The sequence below is a fragment of the Macaca fascicularis genome, chromosome 20 (genome assembly GCF_037993035.2).
Source record: "Macaca fascicularis isolate 582-1 chromosome 20, T2T-MFA8v1.1".
NCBI lineage: Eukaryota > Metazoa > Chordata > Mammalia > Primates > Cercopithecidae > Macaca > Macaca fascicularis.
The window spans coordinates 53,177,682-53,202,591 of record NC_088394.1 but is presented as its reverse complement, the minus strand read 5'-3'; the positions used below and the strand labels follow the sequence as shown (position 1 = coordinate 53,202,591).

Genomic DNA, 24,910 nt, shown 5'->3' with positions numbered 1-24,910 from the left:
GCTAATTTTTTGTATTTTTAGTAGAGATGGGGTTTCACTGTGTTGGCCAGGATGGTCTCGATCTCCTGACCTCGTGATCCGCCCGCCTCAGCCTCCCAAAGTGCTGGGATTACAGGTGTGAGCCACCGCACCCGGCCATATAATTGCTATTTTTTAAGTTCCAGGGTTGTGGTCACTCTGATGCAAGGACGGTCCCTTTCTAGGATCAGGATATCCGGACCTCTCCAGCCCTTCCAGACAGTCCCAGACACCTCCCTCAGCTCTCACCCTGTGCTGGAGTATGTGTGGGTGTGTGTGTGGGGGGCCGGTAGGTGGAGGACTAAGGGTCCCGTGAGGACCACTGATGCCTCTGGCCCCAGGCTCCTAACCCAGGGGACCCCAGTTGGCCTTTCTTCCCCAGGGAAAGCTCCTCTACCGTTCCCTCCTTCCCAGGGCAAAGGTCTCTTTCTGGGCAGCTAGGGCAGGGTTGGGGTGTGTATGGGATGAGCCACCAGGTGTGGCTTCCGAGGGCCAAGGGGAGGGTTCTTCACTGGGGTGACTGGGAGGCAGGACAAAGACCAGCAGTCCCTGGAACTTCCTGAGCCTTGCCCCGGGATGAGATGATCTTTACCAAACCAGCCACTGAACGGTCTTTCCTGGAAGCTCTGGATGTGCCCAGAGTGCATGTCCTTCTCTAGTGGGGCCGCAGGTCCTCAGGCCTAGCTTTGGCCATGAAGTGTAGGGTTGGGGGCAGAAGCAGAGCCCAAGAAGGGTACACGGTCCTCCTGCCTTCCTGAGGGCCCCTCTCTCTCCAGGGAGCACACAGACATGCAGGCCAGTTAAATCTCCAGCCCAGGACCACCCCAAGGTCACCCTTTCCTTTTGTTCCAGAGTTGGAGTCAGAGCCCCACTAAATACTCACTGTGTGACCTTAGGCAAGTCATGTTCTCTCTCTGCGTCTTGGTTTCCTCATTTGTGAAACAGAGGAGGTGGTTGCTGGGATTGTTGGGCCTAGAGTATATCACAGATGGTGATGCTCTACAGAGATAACCAGGTAGGGCAGGTGCTGAGGATCCAGAGCTCTCCCCAAGGGAGTGCAGAAATGAGCCATAAGGGTCATCTTTGCAGCCGAAGAACATAGGTCCTCATGCCTAACCTCCTTTTGCTCATCCCCTTACTATACAGATGAGAAAACTGGGGTAGTCCCTGTGGGTGTCACAGGAGTGACCCGGGTTTGATTCCTGGTGCCACCAGTTACCAGCTTTGTACCTTTAGAAAAGTTAGGAAAAGTCTCTGGAGTTAGTGTCCCTCTCTGGAGAGGGAGGGTCATGGGATCCTCAGGACAAAATAAGGGGTACAGGTGCAAAGGCTTGCCCAGCCTCTCCAAGAGATGGCATACTCCAGACCAGTGGGTCTCCACTGCGGCTGCACACTAGAATCACTCAGGGAGCTTTCTAAATACTCTTTTTTTCCCCCAAGACAGAGTCTTGCTCTGTCCTCCAGGCTGGAATGCAGTGGCATGATCTTGGCTCACTGCAGCCTCCACCTCCTGGACTCAAGTGATCCTCCTACTTCAGCACCCCACCCCACTCCCCATACCCCGAGTAGCTGGGACTACACAGGTGCACGTCACCACGTCTGGCTAATTTGTGTGTGTGTTTTTTATTTTATTTTATTTTATTTTATTTTATTTTATTTTATTTTGTAGAGACAAGGTTTCACCATTTTGCCCAGGCTGGTCTCAAACTCCTGAGTTCAAGTGATCCTCCTGCCTCAGCCTCCCAAAGTGCTGGGATTATAAGTGTGAGCCACTGCACTCAGCCCAAATACTCCTTTTAAAAATAGTGATTTTTAAAAGCTTCCCAGGTGATTCTAATGTGCAGTCAGGCTTGCGATCCTCTCATCTACAGTCTTCTAAGCTAAGTATGGCCCAGCAACACGGCCATCACTTGGAGGCTTCTTAGGAATGCAGAATCTCAGGCCCTGCCCCAGACTTGCTGAACCAGAATCTGCATGGTGACAAGATCCTGACACCCTTACAATTTCTATAACTGCAGTTTTACAGCTTGGGAACCACTGGCTGGACAGGTGTGTGTCTTTAGCGGAAGGATAGAGGAGGCAATTTGACAGCACCTGAGGCGTGTGAAGGAAGTGAAAGGGGAGTCTGTGACTCCCATCAGAAAGATGGACATTCAGACACAATGGTCTTTGGGGACTTGTGGGGAAGAGTGGGAGAGGGGTGAGGGATAAAAGATTACAAATATGGCCCGGCGCGGAGGCTCACGCCTGTAATCCCAGCACTTTGGGAGGCTGAGGTGGGCAGATCACGAGGTCAGGAGATTGAGACCATCCTGGCTAACATGGTGAAACCCTGTCTCTACTAAAAATACAAAAAAATTAGCCAGGCGTGGTGGCGGGCGCCTGTAATCCCAGCTCCTTGGGAGGCTGAGGCGGGAGAATGGTGTGAACCCGGGAGGTGGAGCTTGCAGTGAGCCGAGATCGCGACACTGCACTCCAGCCTGGGTGAGAGTGCGAGAGTGCAAGACTCCGTCTTAAAAAATAAATTAAAAAAAAAAAAAAAGATTACAAATATGGTGTAGTGTATACTGCTTGGGCACTGGGTGCACCAAAATCTCACAAATCACCACTAAAGAACTTACTCATATAACCAAACACCACCTGTATCCCAATAACTTAAGGAAAAATAAAATAATAATGATAAATAAAAATAAAAAAGAAAGATGAACATTCAATTTGTACAATTATAAGATGGAGGCTGAGAGACAAAGTAGCAAAAGGAGATTTTCCCAGTCTTGCAGATAGACACGGGTACTTACCAGCCTGATCGCATTCTCAGTGCGAGGGCTCACACGCAGAGATGGGGAGCTTCCATTGGATCATCCTGCTTGACACCCCATAACCTTGCTTTTCTTTGAATTTTATTTGTTTTCATGTATATATTTAAACTGAGCCTACTTTGGGGAAGAAGGGGGCAGGGAGGTTATACTCTATCCGTATTGGATAGAAAAACAGGCCGGGTATGGTGGCTCATGCCTATAATCCCAGCACTTTGGGAGGCCAAGGCAGGTGGATCACTTGAGGTCAGGAGTTCCAGACCAGCCTGACCAACATAGTGAAACTCCATCTGTACTAAAAATACAAAAATTAGCCAGGCGTGGTGGCGAACATCTGTAATCCCAGCTACTTGGGAGGCTGAGGTGGGAGAATTGCTTGAACCCAGGAGGTGGAGTTGCAGTGGGCCCAAATTGCAGCACTGCACTCCAGCCTGGGTGACAGAGCAAGACTCCGTCTCAAAAACAAAAACAAAAACAAAAACAAGACAAGCAAACAAACGAAAAACCAGTTAAGACCTCCAAGCAGGCAGGTGGCAAGAGAGGAAGTTTTGCAAGACAGGAAGTTTCTTAATAAAATGAACAAGGTGATTTCACACCAACTTGATGTAGGCCCAGCCAGCTCTGCAGTGCCGGCAATACTGTGGTTTATTTCAGGGAAGCTGCTGAAAGTTTCTTGGAGTGTAGAATTTGGGCAGATATGAAGGGGGAAAAAGCAGAAGAGAAAAGTAAAATGGCTATGCAGCAAATGAAAATAGTGTCCTTGAGCTCCGGGGTCCCCTGTCCCCCATGGCCAGGTGCCTCTGGTTGGTACCCTCTGCTCCTTCCTCAGCCTTGGCTCCCCTGCCAAGCCATTTCCAGGCTTTGAGGGACTCATCCTTCATTCTTGGGCAAGGAGGGGAGGAAATGCAACCCCTGTAGTGTGAAGGTGATCTTGGGCACACTGAAGGCCAAGGTCAACTTGGCATCATGTCCCAGGAAAGGGAGACAGAATTTCGGGCCCAGGATTGCCTGGTAAACTTCTTGGATCCTCTTCCTGCCTACTTTCTCCCCCATGACCAGGCAGACGGGCCAATTTGCTGCTAGGTGTGCCCTGACCGTGGCCCGGTAAGGGTGGCCCTGTGTGAGGTATGGGTGCTTGGCACTCGGCCGGAGGACTTTCTCCTCATGCTTGGAGGGGTTCGGGAACAACCTGGAGGGCTGCAAAGGTCAAGGCCAAGCCATCCAGGTGAGCCACTGGTAGGCGGGGACATCCCAAGCTACTAGGCCAGGTGGGAACAGGCCCTAGCATCACCTCCTAACTTCCTTCTGGGTCCCACAGTGAAGGAAGTTGTCGCATGAATCGCCAGTGGGCTAGCCTGCCCTCCAGTGGTGCTCAGCTGTAACTGCACCCTCCCGACCTGTTTTTTCACAATGAGGTGGGAGGCTCCCCCTAAATCAACTTGTTTTAACTACAGGAGGGAGAGAGGATGCTGATCTGTCATTTGGGGCATCTCTTCACGTCGTATGATATTTGGCTATAAAAAGAGAGGAGAACTAGGATGGAACCAGTACTTTTTTTTTTTTTTTTGCCAGTAACTTTCTTCGTCTTGCTTTCCTGACTTCTCCAGCAGTCTTGATGTGTGTGTGTGTGTGTGTGTGTGTGTGTGTGTGTGTGTTGCGGGGTGGCTGCTAACCCACGTACCTCATAGACAGGTAGCAAAGGGTTAAGTCACCTTCTGTTCCATGCCTGTCTGACTTCCAAAGCCATGTTCCTCTGGTACAACATCCCCATGCAAACTCTCCAGGCCAGGGTCAAAGAACAGCAAAAAGTGGGGTCAGGTGGGGTGTCAAGACAATGGGGAGCGGTGAGGACTGCAGCAAGCTGAGGGATGTGTGTGCATCTAAAAAGCACAGTCATGTGACTCTTTAGTGGGAGTGCTGGATTAGCACTTAAAAGCAGCCAGAATCTGAATTTTTTTTTTTTTTTTGAGACGGAGTCTCGCTCTGTCGCCCAGGCTGGAGTGCAGTGGCGCGATCTCGGCTCACTGCAAGCTCCGCCTCCCGGGTTCACGCCATTCTCCCGCCTCAGCCTCCGAGTAGCTGGGACTACAGGCGCCCGCCACCACGCCCGGCTAGTTTTTTGTATTTTTAGTAGAGACGGGGTTTCACCATGTTAGCCAGGATGGTCTCGATCTCCTGACCTCGTGATCCACCCGCCTCGGCCTCCCAAAGTGCTGGGATTACAGGCTTGAGCCACCGCGCCCGGCAGAATCTGAATTTTTATGTAAAATTCCCAATTTTAAATACTGACAATGAGTTCAGAAAGTAGTTTCAATGTTATGCAAGTCAAACAAAAAATGCTTTTAACATGCTGAGCTTCCATAACACCCTCATGTTGCAGGCGAGGTCTGGAGAGAGGAGGTAACTTGCCCATGACCACATGACTAGAGAAAAGGTCTGAGCTGGGAACCCATGTCTCCTGACTCCCAGGCCAGTGTTCCACTCAACACACCTCTCTGTTGTCTGCACTGCTGTCCAGTCCCCAGGGCAGGGGGTGAACCACTTCTGACTTCAGTGGAGTAGCAGGAAACATCGGACTCAGGCTAGAGGTGGAAGACCATCACGTTTATTGATCAAACTTGGCTTCGAGTGTGACAGAACCATTCTTGGTTCTCCTTGGAAGTAACAAGAACACTGGGTAACATGTGGAGTGCCTGGAGGCTCACCTGAATCCCACCAAGGTAATAGCTGGACCCACTAGCCTAGCCTATTGTCTTGGCAGTGCCCCCCACCCAGTACTGTTAGACCTGGCTTTGTCCCTTACACGGGACAGACTGGGCTTCTCCACTCCCAAGGCCAGGCTGGCCCTACCTCCACCTGTCCTTGGAAGCTAGTATGTAAGTAAGGGAGAGGTCATCAAGTTTACAGATGGGTAGGCTGAGGAATGAGGCAGGAGGGGACTTCATGGCTAAGTCCCCAGCTTGTCCCAGAGTCCTGGCCCTTGGGCTCCTGGACTGGTCAGTGCATGGACACTCTCCCCTCCCAGCTCGCGCAGAAGACTTTTCCTGACCTAGCTGCTCCACACATGCAGTCTATAAATACGTATTTGCTTCAAAAATTAATAAATTAGATCTTGGGCCAGCCTGAGGTCATCTGGCCAGCCACGAGTCCTGTGGCATGGACATTTGTCATGTGTCCTATATGGATCCACAATCATGTATCCTGCCACTTGGGATGCCAGGACCCATGCCATTGAACATGCATCACACGGAGTTTCATGTAACACCACATGTCAAGGGGTCATGCTGCCTCATACAACCTTACGTGTCATGCATTATCATGACACCCTCATTGTGTGCCGCATGTCCCCAATTGATCACACATATTACATGTAAAGCAGGATACTCCTTTGGCCAGATCCGGCTTCTCGTTCCCAGAAAAGTTCTCCCTGAGGACTGCAGCAGGACACACGTATCCTTCCTCCTGGGTGGAGTGCAGAGCACCCTGCTGAGGCTCTTTTCTCCTGAGTCATTTATCCCAGTGGGTGAAGGGTGGATCACTTGGGTGCATCACTTGGCTGGATTCCAAAGGTCTTGAGGGGGCCATCAAGTACCCCAAGGGGCCTGGGACTGGTTGTCAAAGAAGGCGAAGTCCAGCCTGGGCTCCTGGCTCTTCAGGCGCTGGGCCATGTCACAGGGAATGGGGTTATTCCAGAGGCTGTGGGGCACAGATATAGGCACTCGTTCATCCTCCCATCTCTGTCCTTTGTCCTATCTGCAGATTGGGAGGCTGAGGCCCAAAAAGGTAGAGCTGTGCCCAGAGTTACCTGGCAGAGGCAGGAGTTAGACCAGCTGACCTAGGGAGAGGGTGTCCTCTACACCTGCCTCCTGAGTTCTCCAACTCAACCTTCCTCCCTGGGAGATAGTGATGCCAGCTAAGACCACACTCATATGACACATTTGTGCAAATAAGGAAAAGGCCCTCTTTCTTCAAGATGTTTTACTGCCATCTGTCTGAAATTGTCATAATATATGATTTTGGTAGAACGAGTCACTTTACTCTCATCTGCTAGAAATCCAGCAGGTTGACAATGTGAATGGTGTCTCTTAGGTTTAATGCTCTCATGCAGTGCACAACCTATACAACTGTATGTGATGGCTCTGATTATAGTTACTATTTTAAGTGCTTACCATGTGCCAGGCATTGGGTTCAGTGCTTTATATGCTCGTTTAGTCCTTACAACTCTCTGAGGTAGATACCATCAGTATCCCCATTTCATAGATGAGAAAATTGGGGTTCAGAGAGGGTGAGTTACGGCTACAAAGTTACACAATTGGCAAGTGGCAGAGCTGGGATTTGATCCAAGTCTGCTTGCTGCCAAATTCTTGGTGGAGTGGTCCAAGTCTCCTTTGATAATCCCCAACCCAGGCCCTGCCGCCTCCCTCCAGGGAGTCCCATTAGATCTGGGGGTTGGTGTAGCCTCCCACCCACCATCCCTGCCCCTGCAGGCCTCTGTTACCGGATGACTTGGATGCTAGACCCCTGGGCCAGTCCTTCAGCCAGGAGCCAGGCCCCAAAAGCTGTGATCTGATTCTTCTCCAGGCTTCCCAGTGGACGGAGAGGGGAGGGGAAAGAGAGACACGGTCATGAGAATGGGTGTGAGGGTTTCCCAGGTCCCTTCCTCAGGCCAAGGTGGGGGGACACAGTCTCCCACACTACCTTCTCAGAGAACCCAAAAGACAACAGGGACTTGTGGTGGGTGCAGCAGGAAGGCTGAAGGCTAGAACCCAGGGGGAACTAAGCCTGGCAGGGGCTTGGAACAGACCAGAGTGTGCAACTCAAGGAAGGGCTTTCTGGGAGGTGGGGGACTGACCCCGGTGGCCTCTTGGTGTTCCCGGGAGGTAGGTCCCCCTTCAGCCCACCCCATTCCTCCCCGGCCCCTCATACTCCACTCTCTTCAGCCGGCCCATCTGCGGCAGAACCTGGGCCAGCTCGGCAGCCGCCTCATCCCCGAGGAGATTCCAGGACAGCCTGCAGGGTAGGGGTCCCAAAGTCAGCGGCAGGAGAGCAAGGAGGTCGAGGGGCGGAGACAAGGCAGTGAGTGGGGAGAGCAGGGGGCCAATCGTGGGGGCAAGGGTTTTCAAGAGAGGCCACCTGATAGGGTGCTTGTGTGTCCTCCCCTGAAGACGCCAGGGTGCAGGTTACCTTCCTCCCTGCTCCCCTCCCCGTCAAGTTTGGATCATGACGTTCACATGATGTTGCCATTTTTGCCACACACATGCACCTCCTGTATTTAGGATGCATCATATTTTTCTTTAAATCGGCCCCCTCTTTTTTCTTACTTTAAAAAATTCATCTTGGCTGGGCGTGGTGGCTCACGCCTGTAATCCCAGCACTTTGGGAGGCCAAGGCGGTTGGATCACCTGAGGTCAGGAGTTTGAGACAAGCCTAACCAACATGGTGAAATCCTGTCTCTACTAAAAAGACAAAAATTAGCTGGGTGTGGTGGTGGGCACTTGTAATCCCAGCTACTCGGGAGGCTGAGGCAGGAGAATCTCTTGAACCCGGCAGGTGGAGGTTGCAGTGAGCCGAGATTGCACCACTGCACTCCAGCCTGGGCAACAGAGGGAGACCCTGTCTCAAAAAATAAATAAATAAATAAATAAAATTAATCTTAAAAGGAAACATTTATTACTACTATCAATGGAAAACTTGTGTTACAGACCCCATATAGAAGGTAGTTACAAAAATAAATATAGTACAAACAATGGTATTAACTTCTAGTTGGAACATATGCCCTTCCTAAGATGTTGGGTTTTTAACCCTTTTGGTTAAAAAGGGAGAATCCTGTGTTAGGTGTTAAAGATAAATTAGCACTGATCTGAGACTTTCTCTTTGGTGTAATGAGAAGGGTTAAGATCTTTAGGATGCAAACTAAAATAATCTTGTAATCACTTGTGTCCTGTTCTTCAGGAAACAGCTGTGTCCTCCATACCATGGTTAGGGTCCCAGGCTAGTCCTAGAATTCTAGTTTACCCATGAGGCAGCACTGCAAGGCCCCAAGGTCTGGGGGATTCTGATTGCTAAGACACAACCAAGCACAGCCAGCCAGCCAGCAGGCCTGGGAGTGGCTTTCTTCTGCCTTTAGCCACTGTTCACTACCAACTGTGGTTCATAAATGGAGGTTTCATCAAGCAGACAAGGTGGTCTATCCAATTGCCTCCCAAAAGAAAGGTTGGACCAAAAACCTTCAGAGACCACCTGGCCCACCTCCCCTCCCACCACTCTGCAAATAGGGAAAAAGGCAGGAGAAGGTAAACTGTTTTACCCAACATCACCTGCAGCTCCCGTGTTAAAATGTCTTTGAGAGGATGTCTGAGCAAGAATGATCTTCCCCATTTACAAATGGGAGGACTGGCCAGAGAGGATGGGAGCAGCTCCAGGCCACACAGCAGGCTGGGGCTGACTCCCCCCACCCCTCCCCACTTTTCCTTTTCCCAGCCAGCTCAGGACTCTTCCAATCACTCACAAGATTACTTCCAGGGCAGGGCAGCGCGTGAAGCTGGAGGTGAGGAGCTTGATGGTCTGGTTGTCAATCTTACAGGAAACCAGGCTGGGGATGGAGAAGGGCGTGGGGTGGGATGGGGGGTGTTTGAGTCAGGGGATCTAGCAGGTCCTGTCTCCCGCTATCAGCACAGGAGGGAGCAGAGCCGCCAGGGTCTGGGGTAAGCTAGGAGTTTTGGGAAAGCCTTCCTTTCTCGAGCCAGGCCCCCGCCATCCCTGGGGCTTCTATCACTTCGAAGGCCTCCCCAGGTGTTAGGCTCAGAGAAGGGCAGCCCTCAGCCTACTGCTGGTCCCCCCAGGCAGGCAGGGGCGGCTACTTACTCTATCTGTCTGAGCAGCGGGAGCTCCTTGCAGAAACGCAGGACCCCACCGGCCAGGTTGTTTTCCGCCAAGCTGCAGGGTAGGTGAGATACCTGTGAGAGGAACCCCCCACCCGCCCAGGACTGTCCCCCGCACCTGGGCCGGGCAGCCCCTACTTACCTGATCTCTTCCAAATGGGGGGATCCATCCAGGGCCTGGGTCAGGCTCAGGGCCCCACCTGGGCCCAGATGGCTGAACGGCAGGCTGGGGAAAGAGGAGAGGGTGAGAGGAGCCTCTGGGGACTGGGGACCTTTTCAGAGCCCCCCACCCTCAGCCTCGTCTCAGGCCACAGCACCAGCCCGTAGACAGTCTCTGGCTAATTCCACATCCACACAGGACCTGGGTGGGTATCAAGGAGCCTGGCTTTGGGGTCTGAGATCCCAAATTCAACACCCAGGTCCTTCACGTAGGAGTAAGGAAAATTCTCCACACCTCTCCTGGCCTTCATTCCCTGGCCTGAAAGAGGGAGCACGTATAAGTCTCAGCACCGGCCAGGCTCGCTGGCTCACTCCTGTAATCCCAGCACTTTTGAAGGCTGGGGTGGGTGGATCACTTGAGGCCAGGAGTTCAAGACCAGCCTGGGCAACATGGTGAAACCCCGTCTCTACTAAAATACAAAAATTAGCCGGGCATGCTGGCGCATGCCTGTAATCCCAGCTACTCTGGAAGCTGAGGTACAAGAATTGCTTGAACCTGGGAGGTGGCGGTTGCAGTGAGCCAAGGTTGCACCACTGCACTCCAGCCTGGGTGACAGAGAGAGACTCCATCTCAAAAAAAAAAAAAAAAGTCCCAGCCCTCTGGGGCTGCCATGAGGCCAAGGACTTCAGCTGTGAAGTGCTGAGGCCGCATTGCTTGGTGCTGTGCTCCCGCGAAGCCCTCTGCTAGGATTTCTCATTCACCCTCAGGGACCCGCTTACAGGGCGCACTGAGCTGGGATCATTGTACTTCTTTTGCACGTGAAGAAACTGAGGCTGAGAAGGGGCAGGGTTTTGGCCAAGGGCAGGCAGGGGCCCGTGGCAGAGCCAGGACTAGGCTGGGCCTCCTGATTTTCTTGCTGCAGACATCAGAGGCAGGGAAGGAACAGGCATGTGGGTACATGCCACAGCTTGACTTGGGGCAGGGCAGCTCAACTGATGGGGGCCTGGACCCCCCCCCCACTGCTCCCGGGGACCCTCCTCCCCGCCAGAACTGCATGGTGTGGGCAGGGGGCCACTCACTGCAGGACTCTCAGGTGCTGAGGCAGCTCCCGAGCCAGCCCCAGGGCTGTGGGATCCCCCAGAGCATTGCAGCCAAGCCTAGAAGAGGAGAGGAATGAGCACTGAGTGCTGGGCCGGCCCACTCGGGACCCCCGCCCTGCCCTGTGCCCACTGCAGGAGAGGAGGCCAGGTGGGCCTGGGGGGCACAGAGGGCAGAGGCTACCTGGGCAAACACTCACATCAGCTCCTCCAGGTGCCTGCAAAGAATGAGAGACTCCGCCAACTGCATTCCCCCGGCTGGGCTGATGCTATTCACTGAGAGGCTGTGGGAGGGGGGCAGCCATCAGATCCTCTGACGCTCCCTCTCCCCGACACCCCAGCACGTCTGCTGGGGCTGCCAGTCCTGCTTCAGGGGGCCTAAGAGACAACCCCCTGACACCACACACCTACCCAGACAATGAGGCAGAAAGGCCCAGAGAAGAGCAGGGACTGGGGTGGCTTAAGGTCCTACAGTGAGGGCCAGGAGGTCACCAAGCCCCACTGCCTGGACACTGAGGTTGGCGCAGGGGAGATTTTACCATGCTGGCCTGAGCTAGGGGCCAGTATCTCCTAGGACCATGGTGTGACCCCTGTGGCCCTCCTCTGTAGGGCTGGCCACTCACTCTATCTTCCTGAGCTCTGGCAGCCCGGGCAGGATGGTAGCTAAGTGCTGGACACCGGCGTCTCCAATCTGGTTGTGGCTCAAGCTTGGGGGAAGAGAACAGCTTCATCAGCCTTCCACCATTTCATCTTGTCCACACCCCACTCCCAGAAAAAGAAGGGGAGGCTGAAGTCCCAGGAAGGGCCTTGGCTCACACAGAGAACCCCATCACCCCATGTTGAGTGACAGCTCCTAACTCTTGGCTTCTGTTTAGGATGTTCTCCCCGTTGTCTGACCTAAATCCCTCTTGCTGCAATTGACACTCTCACATCCTGTCTTTGGGTCCGCCAAGGTTCTAGGCCCCAGGTTGTTTACACAGTGTAGAAGTGGGTGAAGGAGATGAGATGAAGAAGCAAAGGGCGTGCTCAGGTAGCCCCTTGTCCTTGTCATCTTTCCCTGCCAAAATTGCCTGGGTCTGGGGGCAGGATGGGCAACTCACTCCAGCTCCTCCAGGCTGGTGGCAGCCCTGAGAGCCTCAGAAAGGTGGCAGCAACCGACATCACCGATACTGTTCCTCTTCAGTCTGGAAAAGCAGGGAATAGACCAAGAGACTTTCAGGAGCTTAAAGGCCTTTGCAGGTGCTGTGCTAAGAACTCTACAGTTTGCAAAGCCTTACACACCCAGGAACTCATAGGCTAGCAGCAAAACTTCTGGGGGTCTTGGCAGGTGGGCGGTGGTGAGCAAGGTGGGAATTACTGTCCCCAATGTCCAGGTGAGAAAACTGAGACTCAGCAGTGAGACTTAGGGACTTGCAGGCTGGGTGGAAATGAATCCAGAGCCCCTGGCCCAGGAGCAGTCTCTACATTTCTTTACCAAGCTTCACCTCAGCCTCTGTGTCAGGGATCTCCGGGCTGGCCCGGCTGAATGTTAGTTTCACGCTGGGTTCTCTGATTCACACAAATCAGTTCTCAGGGGCATATCATGTTCTCATCTATGCATATGGTAGGTTTTCCTTAAACCCAGGGTATTGTCTTTACTGAGCCCTGACCTTGCTCTGCCTGGGTAGGAAAAACCAACGAAACAGCTGAGGCAAATGGTCTTAGCCCCTTGGGAAGTATTTGTTTGTATGTTGTTTTTACTTTCTTTTATTTTGCAAATTAAATTTTAATGGAGCTGGGTGAGGTGGCTCACACCTGTAATCCCAGCACTTTGGGAGTCTAGGCAGGTGGATCAGCTGAGGTCAGGGGTTCAAGACCAGCCTGGCCAACATGGAGAAACCCCGTCTCTGCTCAAAAAATACAAAAATTAGCTGGGTGTGGTGGTGCACACCTGTAATCCCAGCTACTTGGGTGGCTGAGGCACCAGAATCACTTGAACCCGGGAGGTGGAGGTTGCAGTGAGGTGAGATCATGCCACTACATTCCAGCCTAGGTGACAGAGTGAGACTCTGTCTCAACAAATAAAAATAAAATAAAAATAAATAAATACATATTAACGGATCGCCTTTCAGTAAATTAATTTTGGGTGAAATGGTCCAATATGATATATCCTCCTGGAACTTTCTAACCCCATTTCCTACCTACTCTGCTGTGCCCGAGGTGGGGGGTAGGAGGTGGTGTACTTGGATATAAACAAAGCAACGCTTTGTGTCACTGCTTGGATTTGTTTTTTAGTCACAAGATTTCATGTTTTGAAAAATTACATTGAAAGTAAGTGTCATGTTTATTTAACCTAGCGTCAGGGAGTGAAATCACAAAGGGAGTATAGAAAGGCCGCCTCATCTGAGTCTAGACACACACTACTCAAAGTGCAGACTGTGGCCCCCAGAATTGCTACCACCCGGAAGCTTGTTAGAAATGCAGTCTGGGGCCGGGCGCGGTGGCTCATGCCTGTAATCCCAGCACTTTGGGAGGCCGAGGTGGGCAGATCACCTAAGGTCAGAAGTTCAAGACCAGCCTGACCAACGTGGAGAAAACCTGTCTCTACTAAAAACACAAAAATTAGCCGGGTGTGGTGGCACATGCCTGTAATCCCAGCTACTCAGGAGAATTGCTTGAACCCGGGAGGTGGAGGTGGCAGTGAGCTGAGATCGCGTCATTGCACTCCAGCCTGGGCAATAAGAGCGAAACTCCGTCTCAAAAACAAACAAAAAAAGAAATGCTGAGTTTGGGCACAACGGCTTAGGTCTGTAGTCCCAGCTACTTGGGAGATTGAGGCAGGAGGATCACGTTCGCCCAGGAGTTTGAGGCTGCAGTGCACCATGACTGCACCTGTGCATTGCCACTGCACTCCAGGTTGGGCCACATAGTGAGGCTCCAGCTCAAAACAAAAACAGAAACAAAACCACACACACAACCTAGGCAGAATTCCAGACCTGGGGAATCAGAATGAGCATTTTAACAAGAGCCCAGGGTGAACTGTGTGTGCTTCAAGGGTTGTTCTGCAACTTGGGCCTGAGCCCTTTAGGCCACTTTTGTAACCAGGAGGAAACAGGTGGCATTAGAAGGCAAGAGCAGTGGGCACCCACCTGGGAGGGCACAGGGATGGGCCTGGGAGGGAGCCACAAAGGATCCCCAGGGAGGTGCCCTCCGTGCTTCCCTGGATGTGGTCGCAACTGAGTGGGGAGTGTTTCCTCCCACTCACCCCCACGGGCCACTCGGTCACTCACCTGAGGCTCTGCAGGCGGGTCATGTGGCTTAGTCCGTGAGTAAGCAAGGTCAAGGCGGAGCTGTTCAGCAGAAGGTGACCGAGGCTGGAGAAGAGGAGGCCAGGTGAACTTGGCATCTAGGGGTGGGGCACTGTCCTGTCTGGGGGTCTGAGGCCTCTGTGCTTAGCAAGCCTAGGGACCTCCAAGACAGCCACTTATATCCACACAGTGTAAAAATTCTATGAAATGAACTGTACTGGGAGGTCCAAATGCTATTTCTCTGCATGAATTACTGAGGTCAGGCAGGCAGCAGTTCTATGTTCTGAACCTCATGGACCCAGACTAATGACCAGTAATAATGGCAGTCACATATTGAGCATAAAATGTGGGCCAAATGCAGGGCTTGGGGCCATCTGGAAAGGTGGGTTTATCATCATCCCCATTTTACAGGTGAGGAACGCCGAGGCTCAGAGAGTTAGAGAACTTGCTCAAGGCCATACACAAAGTGGTTGCTTCAGGAACAGAACCCAAAGCTATAGAAATCCCATTCCTCAGCTCCAACCATATGTGACCCAGGCGATTGTACTTCTAGAGGCCCCCAGCCTAGGCAGGAGAGGAGAATAACAATAGCTAGCACTTGTAGAGTGTGAACTCTGACCAGACTGTAAGAATGTAACACATATTATCTCATTTAATCCTCACAACAACCCTAGCAGGGGAGATTGCTCTCATCCTCAGAGTTAAGATGAGAAGGCCAAAGAACAGAGAGGCTGACGGACTGGCACAAGTTCACACATGAAGAGGCAGAACTGGCTGGGCACGGTGGCTCATGCCTGTAGTCCCAGCACTTTGTGAGGCCAAGGCAGGTGAATCACTTGAGGTCAGGAGTTCAAGACCAGCCTGGCCAACAAAGTGAAACCCTGTCTCTACTAAAAACACAAACATTATCTGGGCCTGGTGGCACATGCCTATAGTCCCAGCTACTTGGGAGGCTGAGGCAGGAGAATCATTTGAACCCAGGAGGCGGAGGTTGCAGTGAGCCGTGATTGTGCCACTGCACTCCAGCCTGGGCGACAGAGCGAGACTGGGTCTCAAATAAATAAATAAATAATAATAAAATAAAAAAGAGGCAGAAGCGAAAGATGGTCAACTGTCTTGGTTGGCTCAGAACAGAACGGTTTCTCCTGGATGTGGGACTTCGTGTGCTAAAATGGGGAAAGCGCCAAGCAAACTGGAAGTGTCAGTTACCCTACCCAGAGTTGAACCCAGGCAGTGAGGCTCCTAACTAGTGTCCATGCTCCTACCCACTCCATCACAGGTAGACAGCTGGAAGAAGCTGGCTGGATTTGAGGGTAGCTGCCCGTGGGGAGTTACACTTGGAAATGACAGATCTGAGATGGGAAGAGAACTCCAGGCACTGACGATCCATCCCCTTTCTTTGGACAGAGAATATATCATATGCCCAGTTTACAGATAGAGCAAGTGAGGCAGCAGGAGGTAAGGAGCAGCACTTGGTGCCTGGGAAATCAGAAGGAAGAAAAAGGCCCCCGGGGGCATGGATGAATCTGTCCTGTCCCCCATGGTACCACAAGCTCCTGGCCCCGGCCCAGGTGCCCAGCTCAGTACATATTTGTCGAATGCATGAATGAGCCAATGAATGACCTCACTGGGCCTCTAATCCCCTGAATAAAAGCTTCCAGAAGGCTGAGCCTAGATGCAGGCACATGAAGAGTGGGCAAAGAAACAGACCAGTGAGATGACAGGAGGGCCCTGTGGTCAAAGGTCTCTGTAATCCCTCTTCTCCTTTTACCTGATCCTCTCCCCAGGAGAAGCGAAGAGGGACAAGTGGAAGAATTTCAATGTTAAGGGGCAAAAAGTCAAAAGGCTACTTTCAAGCTGAATTCAAAACATATGTAGAAAAAAAAATCTGGAGAAAAGTTCACAAACTGTTCAACAGAAGTTTTCTCGGGGGGTGTCATCTCCAGGGCATTTCATGTTGTTTGTTACATATTTCTAGAATGATGGAACTTTTTATAGCCAGTGTATATTTTTGGTCATCAGAAAAAGTTATGAGATGAAAAGCGGAAGATATTCTGTTAAATTTTCTGTCCAGATACTGTTTAAACAGGAATCTGTGCAGGACGGGGACCTGACTTTTAGACTGAGGCTGTTTCTGGCATTTCTAAGAATTCGGTGACTTCAAATTATGGAAGAGAGTAGTAAAAGCTGCCAGTTACCAAGGAAACGACTGTAGACAAATGTAGTGGACATCTGTAGATTTTTTCTGCCCAGAGTTTGTTTCCTCTTCTATTACTCACACCCTGAAATACCACCCCTCTAAGTCCAGGAGACAGGGTGGGCATGTGCCCAGATCTGGCTAATGAGAATATTTTGTGCTCACAGCCACAGTGATTGCTTTAGGGTGGGGCAGGTGACCCAAGCTAGTGCAGTGAGACTCAATCTAGGACCTTTTGTTGTAACCACCGGGAGAATGGTACTCCCTTTCCACTAAGCTGAGAGAAAGCAAGCCTGCAGGTATAGGGATGGCCCGCCTGAGAAGGAAGCCAAGGTGGACAGAAAAAGAGTAAGGGCCAGAGTGAAGTACGTGAGAGAGAAGCCTGACAAATACAGAACCCCTGGATCCAGCTGTGCCTGAAGTCCGTGGCCTCATAATTTTCCATGACATAAGCCAGTACATTTTTGTCTTGGATTGCTTTGAGTTGCGTATTCTGTTTCCTATGACCAAGGTTCTTGCTGGCACTCAGAGCCAGAATAGAAAGTAAAAGGTCATGTAAGGGCATTCGGCTCACCTGGGTCCATCCAGAAACATGGCAGTTTGTGTTTACAAAACATGCAAAGCTTCCTTGGCATGCTACTCACTGACCATGCAGCACTAAGCACCATCACCACTCACTCACCCCCTTCCCCATTAACCACCGTCACCACTCACTGCCCCCTTTCCCCATTAACCACCGTCACCACTCACTGCCCCCCTTCCCCATTAACCACCATCACCACTCACTCACCCCCTTCCCCATTAACCACCATCACCACTTACTCCAGCCTCTTTAGCATCCATTTCCCCTCAAGGGCCCTCATCAGCGCCTTGGTGCCCTCCTCATCAAATTGATTGTTAGACAAGCTGCAGAAGACCAAACAGAGGCCAGGGTTAGTGGAGCCTGCCCAGCCCTGGAGCTGAGCTGTCCTGTCAGTTCCCCTCTCCTGCTCTGTCCCCTGGGAGGGCAACTCTGCATCTGCACGCCCTGGACCACCCTCGCTGTCCATGTTCTGCATGGGTATTTCTGGCCCCAGGGCTCAGGCTCTGGGTAGGCATGATAGTCACAGCTGGCCCAGCTGAGAAATGATGCCCTGGATGAAGGCTGTAGAGAGGAAGCTGGGGGACCAGGGACACACACACACACACATACCCTCCTGTTCTTCAGCCATCTCCATAGCCTGATTCCCACAGCCAGCCCAGCAGAGCAAGGCTCATGAGCCCCATTTTCGCCGATGAGGCGATCAAAGCCCAGAGCAGAGCAGCCACGCCCACAGCCCCTCTGTGAGTCAGTGGTGAAATTCAGACCCAAGCTGTGGTGCTCATCCTTCCCCAGGCCACACCCAGCACTGCTGCACTTCATCGGGGGAAGGGTCATTAGTCGAAGTCCCATTGCCTGCCCTCCCAAATACCCTGCTCTCTTCTCCACCCCTCACCCTCAGATGGGCCACTTGTCCCTGATCCCTCCACTCTACAACTCACTCCAGTTCCTCCAAGTGGTGGCAGTGGCCCAGACCAGATGCCAGGTGGGCAAGGCCCTCGGTGCTCACACAGCTGGAGGTCAGCCTGGTGGGGGTCAAAGGGCAACAGGTCAGTCGGGAGCCCTGGGTCTTGGGAGCTCTGAATGCTGGTGGCAGAGGGCAAGGATGTGGGGTAGGGATGTGGGGGGCAATGTGAGGGGACCTCCTTTCCTTCATAAATCTCTTCCACCATGAACTCATTAAGCCACCATAGAGCTTGGAAGCAGAAGCATGGACTAGTTCAGTATTTCCTAAGCCACAATCATTCAGGTAGCAACTTCACAACTTAAGCCAGAATTAGGTATCACTGTAGTTTAGCTAGTTACTGTTGTTTATCAAAAACTCTGCATCTTTAAAGCAAATACTGAAGAAGTGTCAAAGATCTGTCTGTCCTAAAGAGTTTCTTCCTTTTTAAACATTTATTTTGTTTATTTTTTGTAGAGATGGGGGTCTCACTATGTTGCTCAGGCTGGTCTCAAACTCCTGGGCTCAAGCTATTCTTCCTCCTCAGCATCCCAGAGTGCTGGGATTACAAGCTTGAGCCACTGTGCCCAACCCAAGAGTTTCTTCTTGGTGTAATCAGTTAGGTGGAAAGAAAATCAAAAGTTAGGAAAGCTACATTTTGCAACTGTCATAGTAATTCATTGATTCAAGTAACATTTATTAACGGCTGCTAAAATTCACCGATGAGAGTTTGAGGAAGACCAGGATATTTACATAATCTTAAAGTACCTCACCACATAATCTATGTTAATTACAAAGAGAAAGTCAGTAACTTTGCAAGTGGAGAGACCTGGCAGACACCACTGTCACAGGTGATCACAGTTAACATCACCAGCCCGAGGACACCGACACATCAGGTGCCCCGATGGAAGGCACAAAAACGCAGCATCACCTGTGTGATCTTCCTGCCCAAAGGCAGACTCCAACTCTAAACAGGAGGAAACACCGTACAAACCCAAGTGGAAGGACATTCTATAAAATAATTGGCCTGTAAATGTCAGAGACAATGCTGTGAAAGACAAAGAAGGGCCAACGACCTGTTCCAGGTTGAAGAATACTCTAAAGAGATGACACTAAATGAGACTGTGATCCTGGACTGGATCCACGACTGGGAAAAACATGCAATAAGCAACATTATTGGGAAAACTGGTGAGATTGGAGTATAAACTGTAGTTGAGATAATAGTAGCGTATCAATGTCACATTTCCTGGATTTTATAATTTTACTGGATTATGGAAGAGAATGTCCTTATTTTTAGCAAATTTGCTGAAATGTTAAGGGGTAAAGGGACATGATTACAACTTCTAAATGGTTCAGAAAAGGAGAGAGGGAGAGAGTGGAAGAAGAGGGAGGTGGGGAAGAAGGAGGGAGGGAAGAAATGAGCAAATGTGGAAAAATATTGGCAAAAGGTGAATTTGTTCTTTTTCCTTTTTTTTTTTTTTTTTTTTTTTTTTTGAAACAGAGCCTCGTTCTGTCACCTAGGCTAGAGTGCAATGGCACAATCTTGGCTCACTGCAACCTCAGCCTCCCGGGTTCAAGCAATTCTTGTGCGTCAGCCTCCCGATTAGCTGGGATTATAGGCATGCACCACCAGGCCCAGCTAATTTTTTGTATTTTAGTAGAGACGGGGTTTTACCATGTTGCCCAGCGTGGTCTCGAATTCCTGAGCTCAGGCAATCCACCCGCCTTGGCCTCCCAAAGTGCTAGGATTACAGACATGAGCCACCACGCCCGGCTCTAAGGGTGAATTTGGGTAAATGGCACACAGCAGTTCTCAGTCTTCTTGAAACTTTGTATTAGTTTGCAGTTATTTTAAAAGAAAAGCAATGAAAGAGCATTAAAAAGGGAATAACTTTCTTGCCATGTGGCTTAATGTTCCTGAGGTCATGTTTACAACTGGGTACCCCTAAAAATCATCTCCAGGGCCACCTGTGGTTTCTGTCCACAGGGTGAGACACTGAGTCCTCTGAGCCCAGGGCTGGGAATGACGGGAGGTGTCAGGGCAGGGCAGGGCTGTAAAGGGGCCTGAGTAAATGTCTTGTCTGCATACCGAAATGTCTTCAGCTCAGAGAGGGACAGCAGGAGGTTCTGCAGCAGCAGGGAACTGTCATCATTGTCCTCACAGAGGTTAACCTGAGACAAGCTGAAAAGGTCCAAGGATATTCCAGAGAATTTCAGGCTGGACACACCTCAGGGGTCATCACATCCAGAAGGGGATGCCAAGAGAGGAGAAGGGGCCACCCAAGAGCTCCCCTCAGCCACCCTGGGGCTCTCCCTCCCCTCCACTGGCCAAGTGTGATTTTCTCCTGCACAAGGAAGAGAGAATGCTAAGAATGCTAGGGTCACACGTGGCCTGGAGTAGGCACCAGGGTCAACCAGACAACTCAGGGCCCCACACAGAGTTTCCAGGTGCTGACCTGAGCTGCTGCAGCCTGGCACACGTCTCCATCAGCTGCCCCACAAGAAGGCTGTGGTGGGTCCCAAGGTCACAGTGAGCCAACCTGGACACAGACAGGGAGATGACAGTTTCTGAACATCTAGTCCAGTATGGGGGATTCAGTCTCCGCCTGCAAGGAGCTTATGGTGTAGGGGGAACTAAATGCCGATCAAACGAAGTCCTACAGTTTGCTATTCACTTATGAGAAGTGCTAGGAAGCAGGAGTCCAGATGGGGCAGCTGGTATGGTTGTGCAGGTTGTTCACTGCACAAGGACACGCAGCCGAGGAGGTGAAGTGAGGCTGAGATCCTACCATGCTCTATTTCCCAGAATGTACACAGGCAGGGCTGCAGCCACTCAAAAGGGTGACATTTTCATTTCCAAAACTGTGCCATATGGATTAGAGGTGCTATGAATCCAGGGATCTATAACAGTGGATAATGGAAGTGTTTGATGAAGTCTTGGGGTCCAGGGGGCCTCCCTGAGGTGGTGGCATTTAAGCTGAGACCTGAGGGATGAAGAGGAGCTAAGCAGGTGAAGAAGGCAGGCGCGAAGAGAACATTCTGGGCAGAGGGCACAGCCAGTGCAAAGGCCCTGAGGTCTAAGCAAGATGGTGTTCAGGGAACTGAAAGTTCGTGGGGGTGACTGGAGCTGAGACTGGGGCCTGGGGTGGGGCTGAAGCGCCTCAGAAGTGCGTTGGTCAGACCTCTGTAGGCTGTGTAAAGACTTGGAACCTCTAAGGACTCTGGGCAGGGTGGCGACTGTTGGTCAGAAGCAGCCCTGCAGCCTCCCCAACACCAGCACCTGCCTTGGGGTCCCTGGTACTGGGTCCCACCTGAGTGCCACAGCTTCTGGATTCTCTTCCTGGCGAGGAAATTCCAGCTGGACACAGAGCTGCTGCTGGGTCTTGGAGATGCTGAGGAGTGAGCAGTAGACAATGTGAGGCCGAGCAGCCTTCCTTGGAGGGCCCAGCTGGCACCCGGGCTGCCCGGTTCCAACTCTGAGACCCTTTGCCTGGGTCCCCTTCTCCCCTGCCAGGGACCAGCTTAGGATGGGAAAGTAGGCGCTTCCGTGAATCACACACGATACCCCAAGTAGTGCCTTTTCAACAATTTTTCTTTTTCTTTCTTTCTTTTTTTTTTTTTTTTTTTTTTTTAAGAGACAGGGTCTTCCTCTGTAACCCAGGCTGGAGTGCAGCCTGGTGGGTATGATCACAGCTCACTGCAGCCTTGAACTCTGGGCTTCAGTGATCCTCCTGCCTTGGCCTCCCAAAGTGCTGGGGTTACAGGTGTGAGCCACCGCGCCTGGCCCTTTTCAACGATTTAAAGTTAATAAGTTGATGAGGCTTTTCAGACCATGACAGAAAGCCATTAGAGGGATCCAAGGGCAGTTCCAGAATTTTCTGAGGGAGGGGCACAAGAACCACAGTGTGGTGGAAGGGTGGAGTAGGGGGTGTGTCTGGAGTCCCCATGTGCGCTCTAAGCTCACCGCCTTTACTTGAATGTTATGTTCATGGAGGTGCTTATGGGGAGAGGGCTATGGGAGAGGATAAAGTCCCCAGAGCATCCCCTTGTTCACTCCTGGAGAGAAGGAAGCAGCAGGGCAGCCTGTGTGGCTGGTGACAGTACATCAGACATCTTTACAGGCTCCAGTTCCTGTAATCCTCCCAGCCCCACAAAGGGCTGTAATTAGACTCTTTTGTAAGAGCAGGAGGTTGAGGCCAGAGAGACACAGTAATGGGCTCCAACCAGTAAGCGACTGAGTTGGGATCTGAACATAGGTGAGTGGGATGCTAAAAACCTTTGCTATTAGCTACTCTGTGTGTCACTGTGTTATTTCTGGTTGAAGAGCCATCATGTGCGTTACTGCATCTGGGGGCCTCTTCCAAGCAACCAGCGTGGACTCCTAGCCATGTCTGCCTGGATCCAATAGCGCTTTGTTTTGAATCTGGGGATGTCTTCTGCTGACACTGTGGCTTGACTACTGCACTAGTCCCAACAAATGTGTAGCCCCTCACACATACCCCAGGAGCTCCTGCCACCCTGGGGACATGAAGAACTAGCTGGTGACACAGCTATTACCCCACAGGATGAAGGAAGGTCAAGGAAAAGTTCCAACGCTCATGAAAGATGAAGAGTTCCAAGGGGGCCTCTTCTCTGGACTCACCTGATTTCAGTGACACTGCCTGAGGCCTGGGCGCAGACTTCTAATAGGGAGAGGATGCCAGCTCTGTCCGCCCACGGCTCCTGCACCCTGTCACAGAAGGGGACACAGATAAGGTCCCCCAGGGTGAGCAGCAGACAATCAGCACACATGACGGGGCCGGGGGAGGAGTGTCAAGGGGGGGCCTAGAGGCTTTTTGAGTTTTTTTGCTTGTTTTAAAACTATAAAATACAACTAGGCATCAATCTAAAAAAGCAAATTAACATCACCCTTATTCCAACAACCATGATTGTGACAATCCAAACAGAAAATATTATTTTTCAAATGATATTTTATATTTATATTTTACGTTTTATTTTATTTATTTATTTTTGAGACAGGGTTTTGCTCTTTTTGCCCAGGCTGGACTGCAATGGCATGATCTCGGCTCACTGTAACCTCTGCCTCCTAGGTTCAAGCAATTCTCCTGCCTCAGCCTCCCAAGTAGCTGGGATTACAGGCATGTGCCACCGGTGAAATCGTGCCACTGCACTCCAACATGGGCGACAGAGCGAGACTCCGTCTCAAAAAAAAAAGTTATTTTGGGTGCTCTAGCAATTCTGGATATATAACCAAAATAATTGAAAGCTGGGACTTTCTGGCTGGGCATGGTGGCTCATGCCTAGCACTTTGGGAGGCTGACGTGGGAGGATCACTTGAGCTCAGGAGATTGAGACCATCCTGGGCAAAACAGTGAGACCTCGTCTTTATTGTTTTTGAAATAAAATAACATTGAAAAAAGAAAGCAGAGACTGTCAATTGGACACTTGAATAGACAACCCAAGTGTCAATTGACAGATGAGTGGACACACAAAACGTGGCCTATCCACACAAAGGAATATCATGCAGCCTTAAAAAGGAAAGGGCCGGCTGCTGTGGCTCACACCTGTAATCCCAGCACTTTGGGAGGCTGAAATGGCAGATCATCTGAGGTCAGGAGTTCAAGACCAGCTGGTCAACATAGTGAAACCCTGTCTCTACAAAAATACAAAAAAATTTAGCTGGGTGTGGTGGTGGGCACCTGTAATCCCCACTACTCAGGAGGCTGAGGCAGGAGAATCGCTTGAACCCAAGCAGTGGAGGTTGCAGTGAGCTGAGACAGCGCCACTGCACTCCAGCCTGGGTGACAAGAGCGAGACTCCGTCTCAAAAAAAAAAGAAGGAAAGTCTGACATAGTGACACATGCTGCAACATGAATGAACCAGAGGACATTATGCCAAATGAAATGAGCCAGTCACAAAAAGATAAATACAGACAAATACAAATGAATCCACTCATATAAACTGTTTAGAGCAGTCCAGTTCATAGAGACAGAAAGCATAATGGTGGTTGCCAGAGGCTGGGGTAGAGGGAAAATGGGATGTGGTTTCATGGGGACAGAGATTCATTCTTGCAAGAGGAAAAGAGTTCTGGAGATTGGCCGTACAAAAAAGTGAATGTACTTAACACAACTGAATGGTACACTTAGAAATGGTTAAGATGGTAAATTTTGTTATGTGTATTTTATAACAATTTTTTACAGGTCGTTTTGGAGAACAGCCAGTCCTTAGGTGCCTTATCACAGGCTGCAATGAGAAGTGCACAGCTCTGTCGGTGACGCAAGTTTTTTGGGCACAAACATGAAACTGAATGTCGTGGAGCCTTTTGATCTAACTTCCAGTTTCCAGGAAAGTCAGGGGTTAGTGGAACACGAGCCATGACATCATGAGAAAGCTACCAGAGTCAGGAGCGGGACAGTCTGCAGTACACACAGTTGCTGATTTTGTCAACAGACGTTGACATGAAACAGAAAGCTGTGGTGAGGGGGTGGGGCGGTGATGCCGCAGGTTAGAAAAGTCAGAAGACCATCGCCACCCTGTGCAAATGGAGACCAGATGTGACTAGATCCTGGATCCCACAAGCCAGCTATGTCATCTGGGGGACAATGGGGACATTTTAGATTAGACTAGGTAGTACCTGACACTAAGGAATGGCTCACTGAGTTTCTTAGGTGTCCTGATGGAACTGTGATTACAGAGAAAATGTCCTTATTTTTGGAGATTCATGGTGAAATATTTAGGAGTAGATTATGAGGTCTATAACTTAGTTGAAACCGTTTCAGCTGAAATAAAAATAAAAATATGAAGCAAGTATAAAAAATTATGAACAACTGTCAAATCTAGGTACTGGGAACAGGGGTTTTAAAAAATTTTTCTTTCTACTTTGGTATTTTCTTTTTCTGAGTGTTTTAAAATGATCATGGTGAACAGACAG

The 24,910-nt window shown here is 50.7% G+C and overlaps 1 protein-coding gene across 10 annotated transcripts in view; it reads right to left on the bottom strand.

Annotated features, from left to right (window-relative positions):
- Positions 1-5,417: 5,417 nt before the first annotated feature.
- NLRC5 (NLR family CARD domain containing 5) overlaps positions 5,418-24,910 on the bottom strand; it is a 93,836-nt gene continuing 74,343 nt past the window's right edge. For 7 of the 10 annotated variants that reach the window (XM_065537489.1, XM_065537491.2, XM_005592009.4 and 4 more), the window contains 17 exons: positions 22,622-22,708; positions 21,291-21,371; positions 20,436-20,519; positions 20,069-20,161; positions 17,978-18,061; positions 17,279-17,362; positions 14,242-14,325; positions 12,073-12,156; positions 11,596-11,679; positions 11,173-11,256; positions 10,955-11,032; positions 9,858-9,941; positions 9,699-9,770; positions 9,343-9,426; positions 7,761-7,844; positions 7,333-7,416; positions 5,418-6,530 (listed from right to left, as the gene is read on the bottom strand). In XM_065537489.1, the coding sequence (XP_065393561.1) occupies positions 6,419-6,530; positions 7,333-7,416; positions 7,761-7,844; positions 9,343-9,426; positions 9,699-9,770; positions 9,858-9,941; positions 10,955-11,032; positions 11,173-11,256; positions 11,596-11,679; positions 12,073-12,156; positions 14,242-14,325; positions 17,279-17,362; positions 17,978-18,061; positions 20,069-20,161; positions 20,436-20,519; positions 21,291-21,371; positions 22,622-22,708 (1,447 nt within the window). In that variant the 3' untranslated portion in view covers positions 5,418-6,418. Of the gene's footprint in view, positions 6,531-6,639; positions 6,728-7,332; positions 7,417-7,760; positions 7,845-9,342; positions 9,427-9,698; positions 9,771-9,857; positions 9,942-10,954; positions 11,033-11,172; positions 11,257-11,595; positions 11,680-12,072; positions 12,157-14,241; positions 14,326-17,278; positions 17,363-17,977; positions 18,062-20,068; positions 20,162-20,435; positions 20,520-21,290; positions 21,372-22,621; positions 22,709-24,910 lie in introns of those variants that run through there. The other 3 variants (XR_006694694.3, XR_010583918.2, XR_010583917.1) reach the window with 2 other exon arrangements.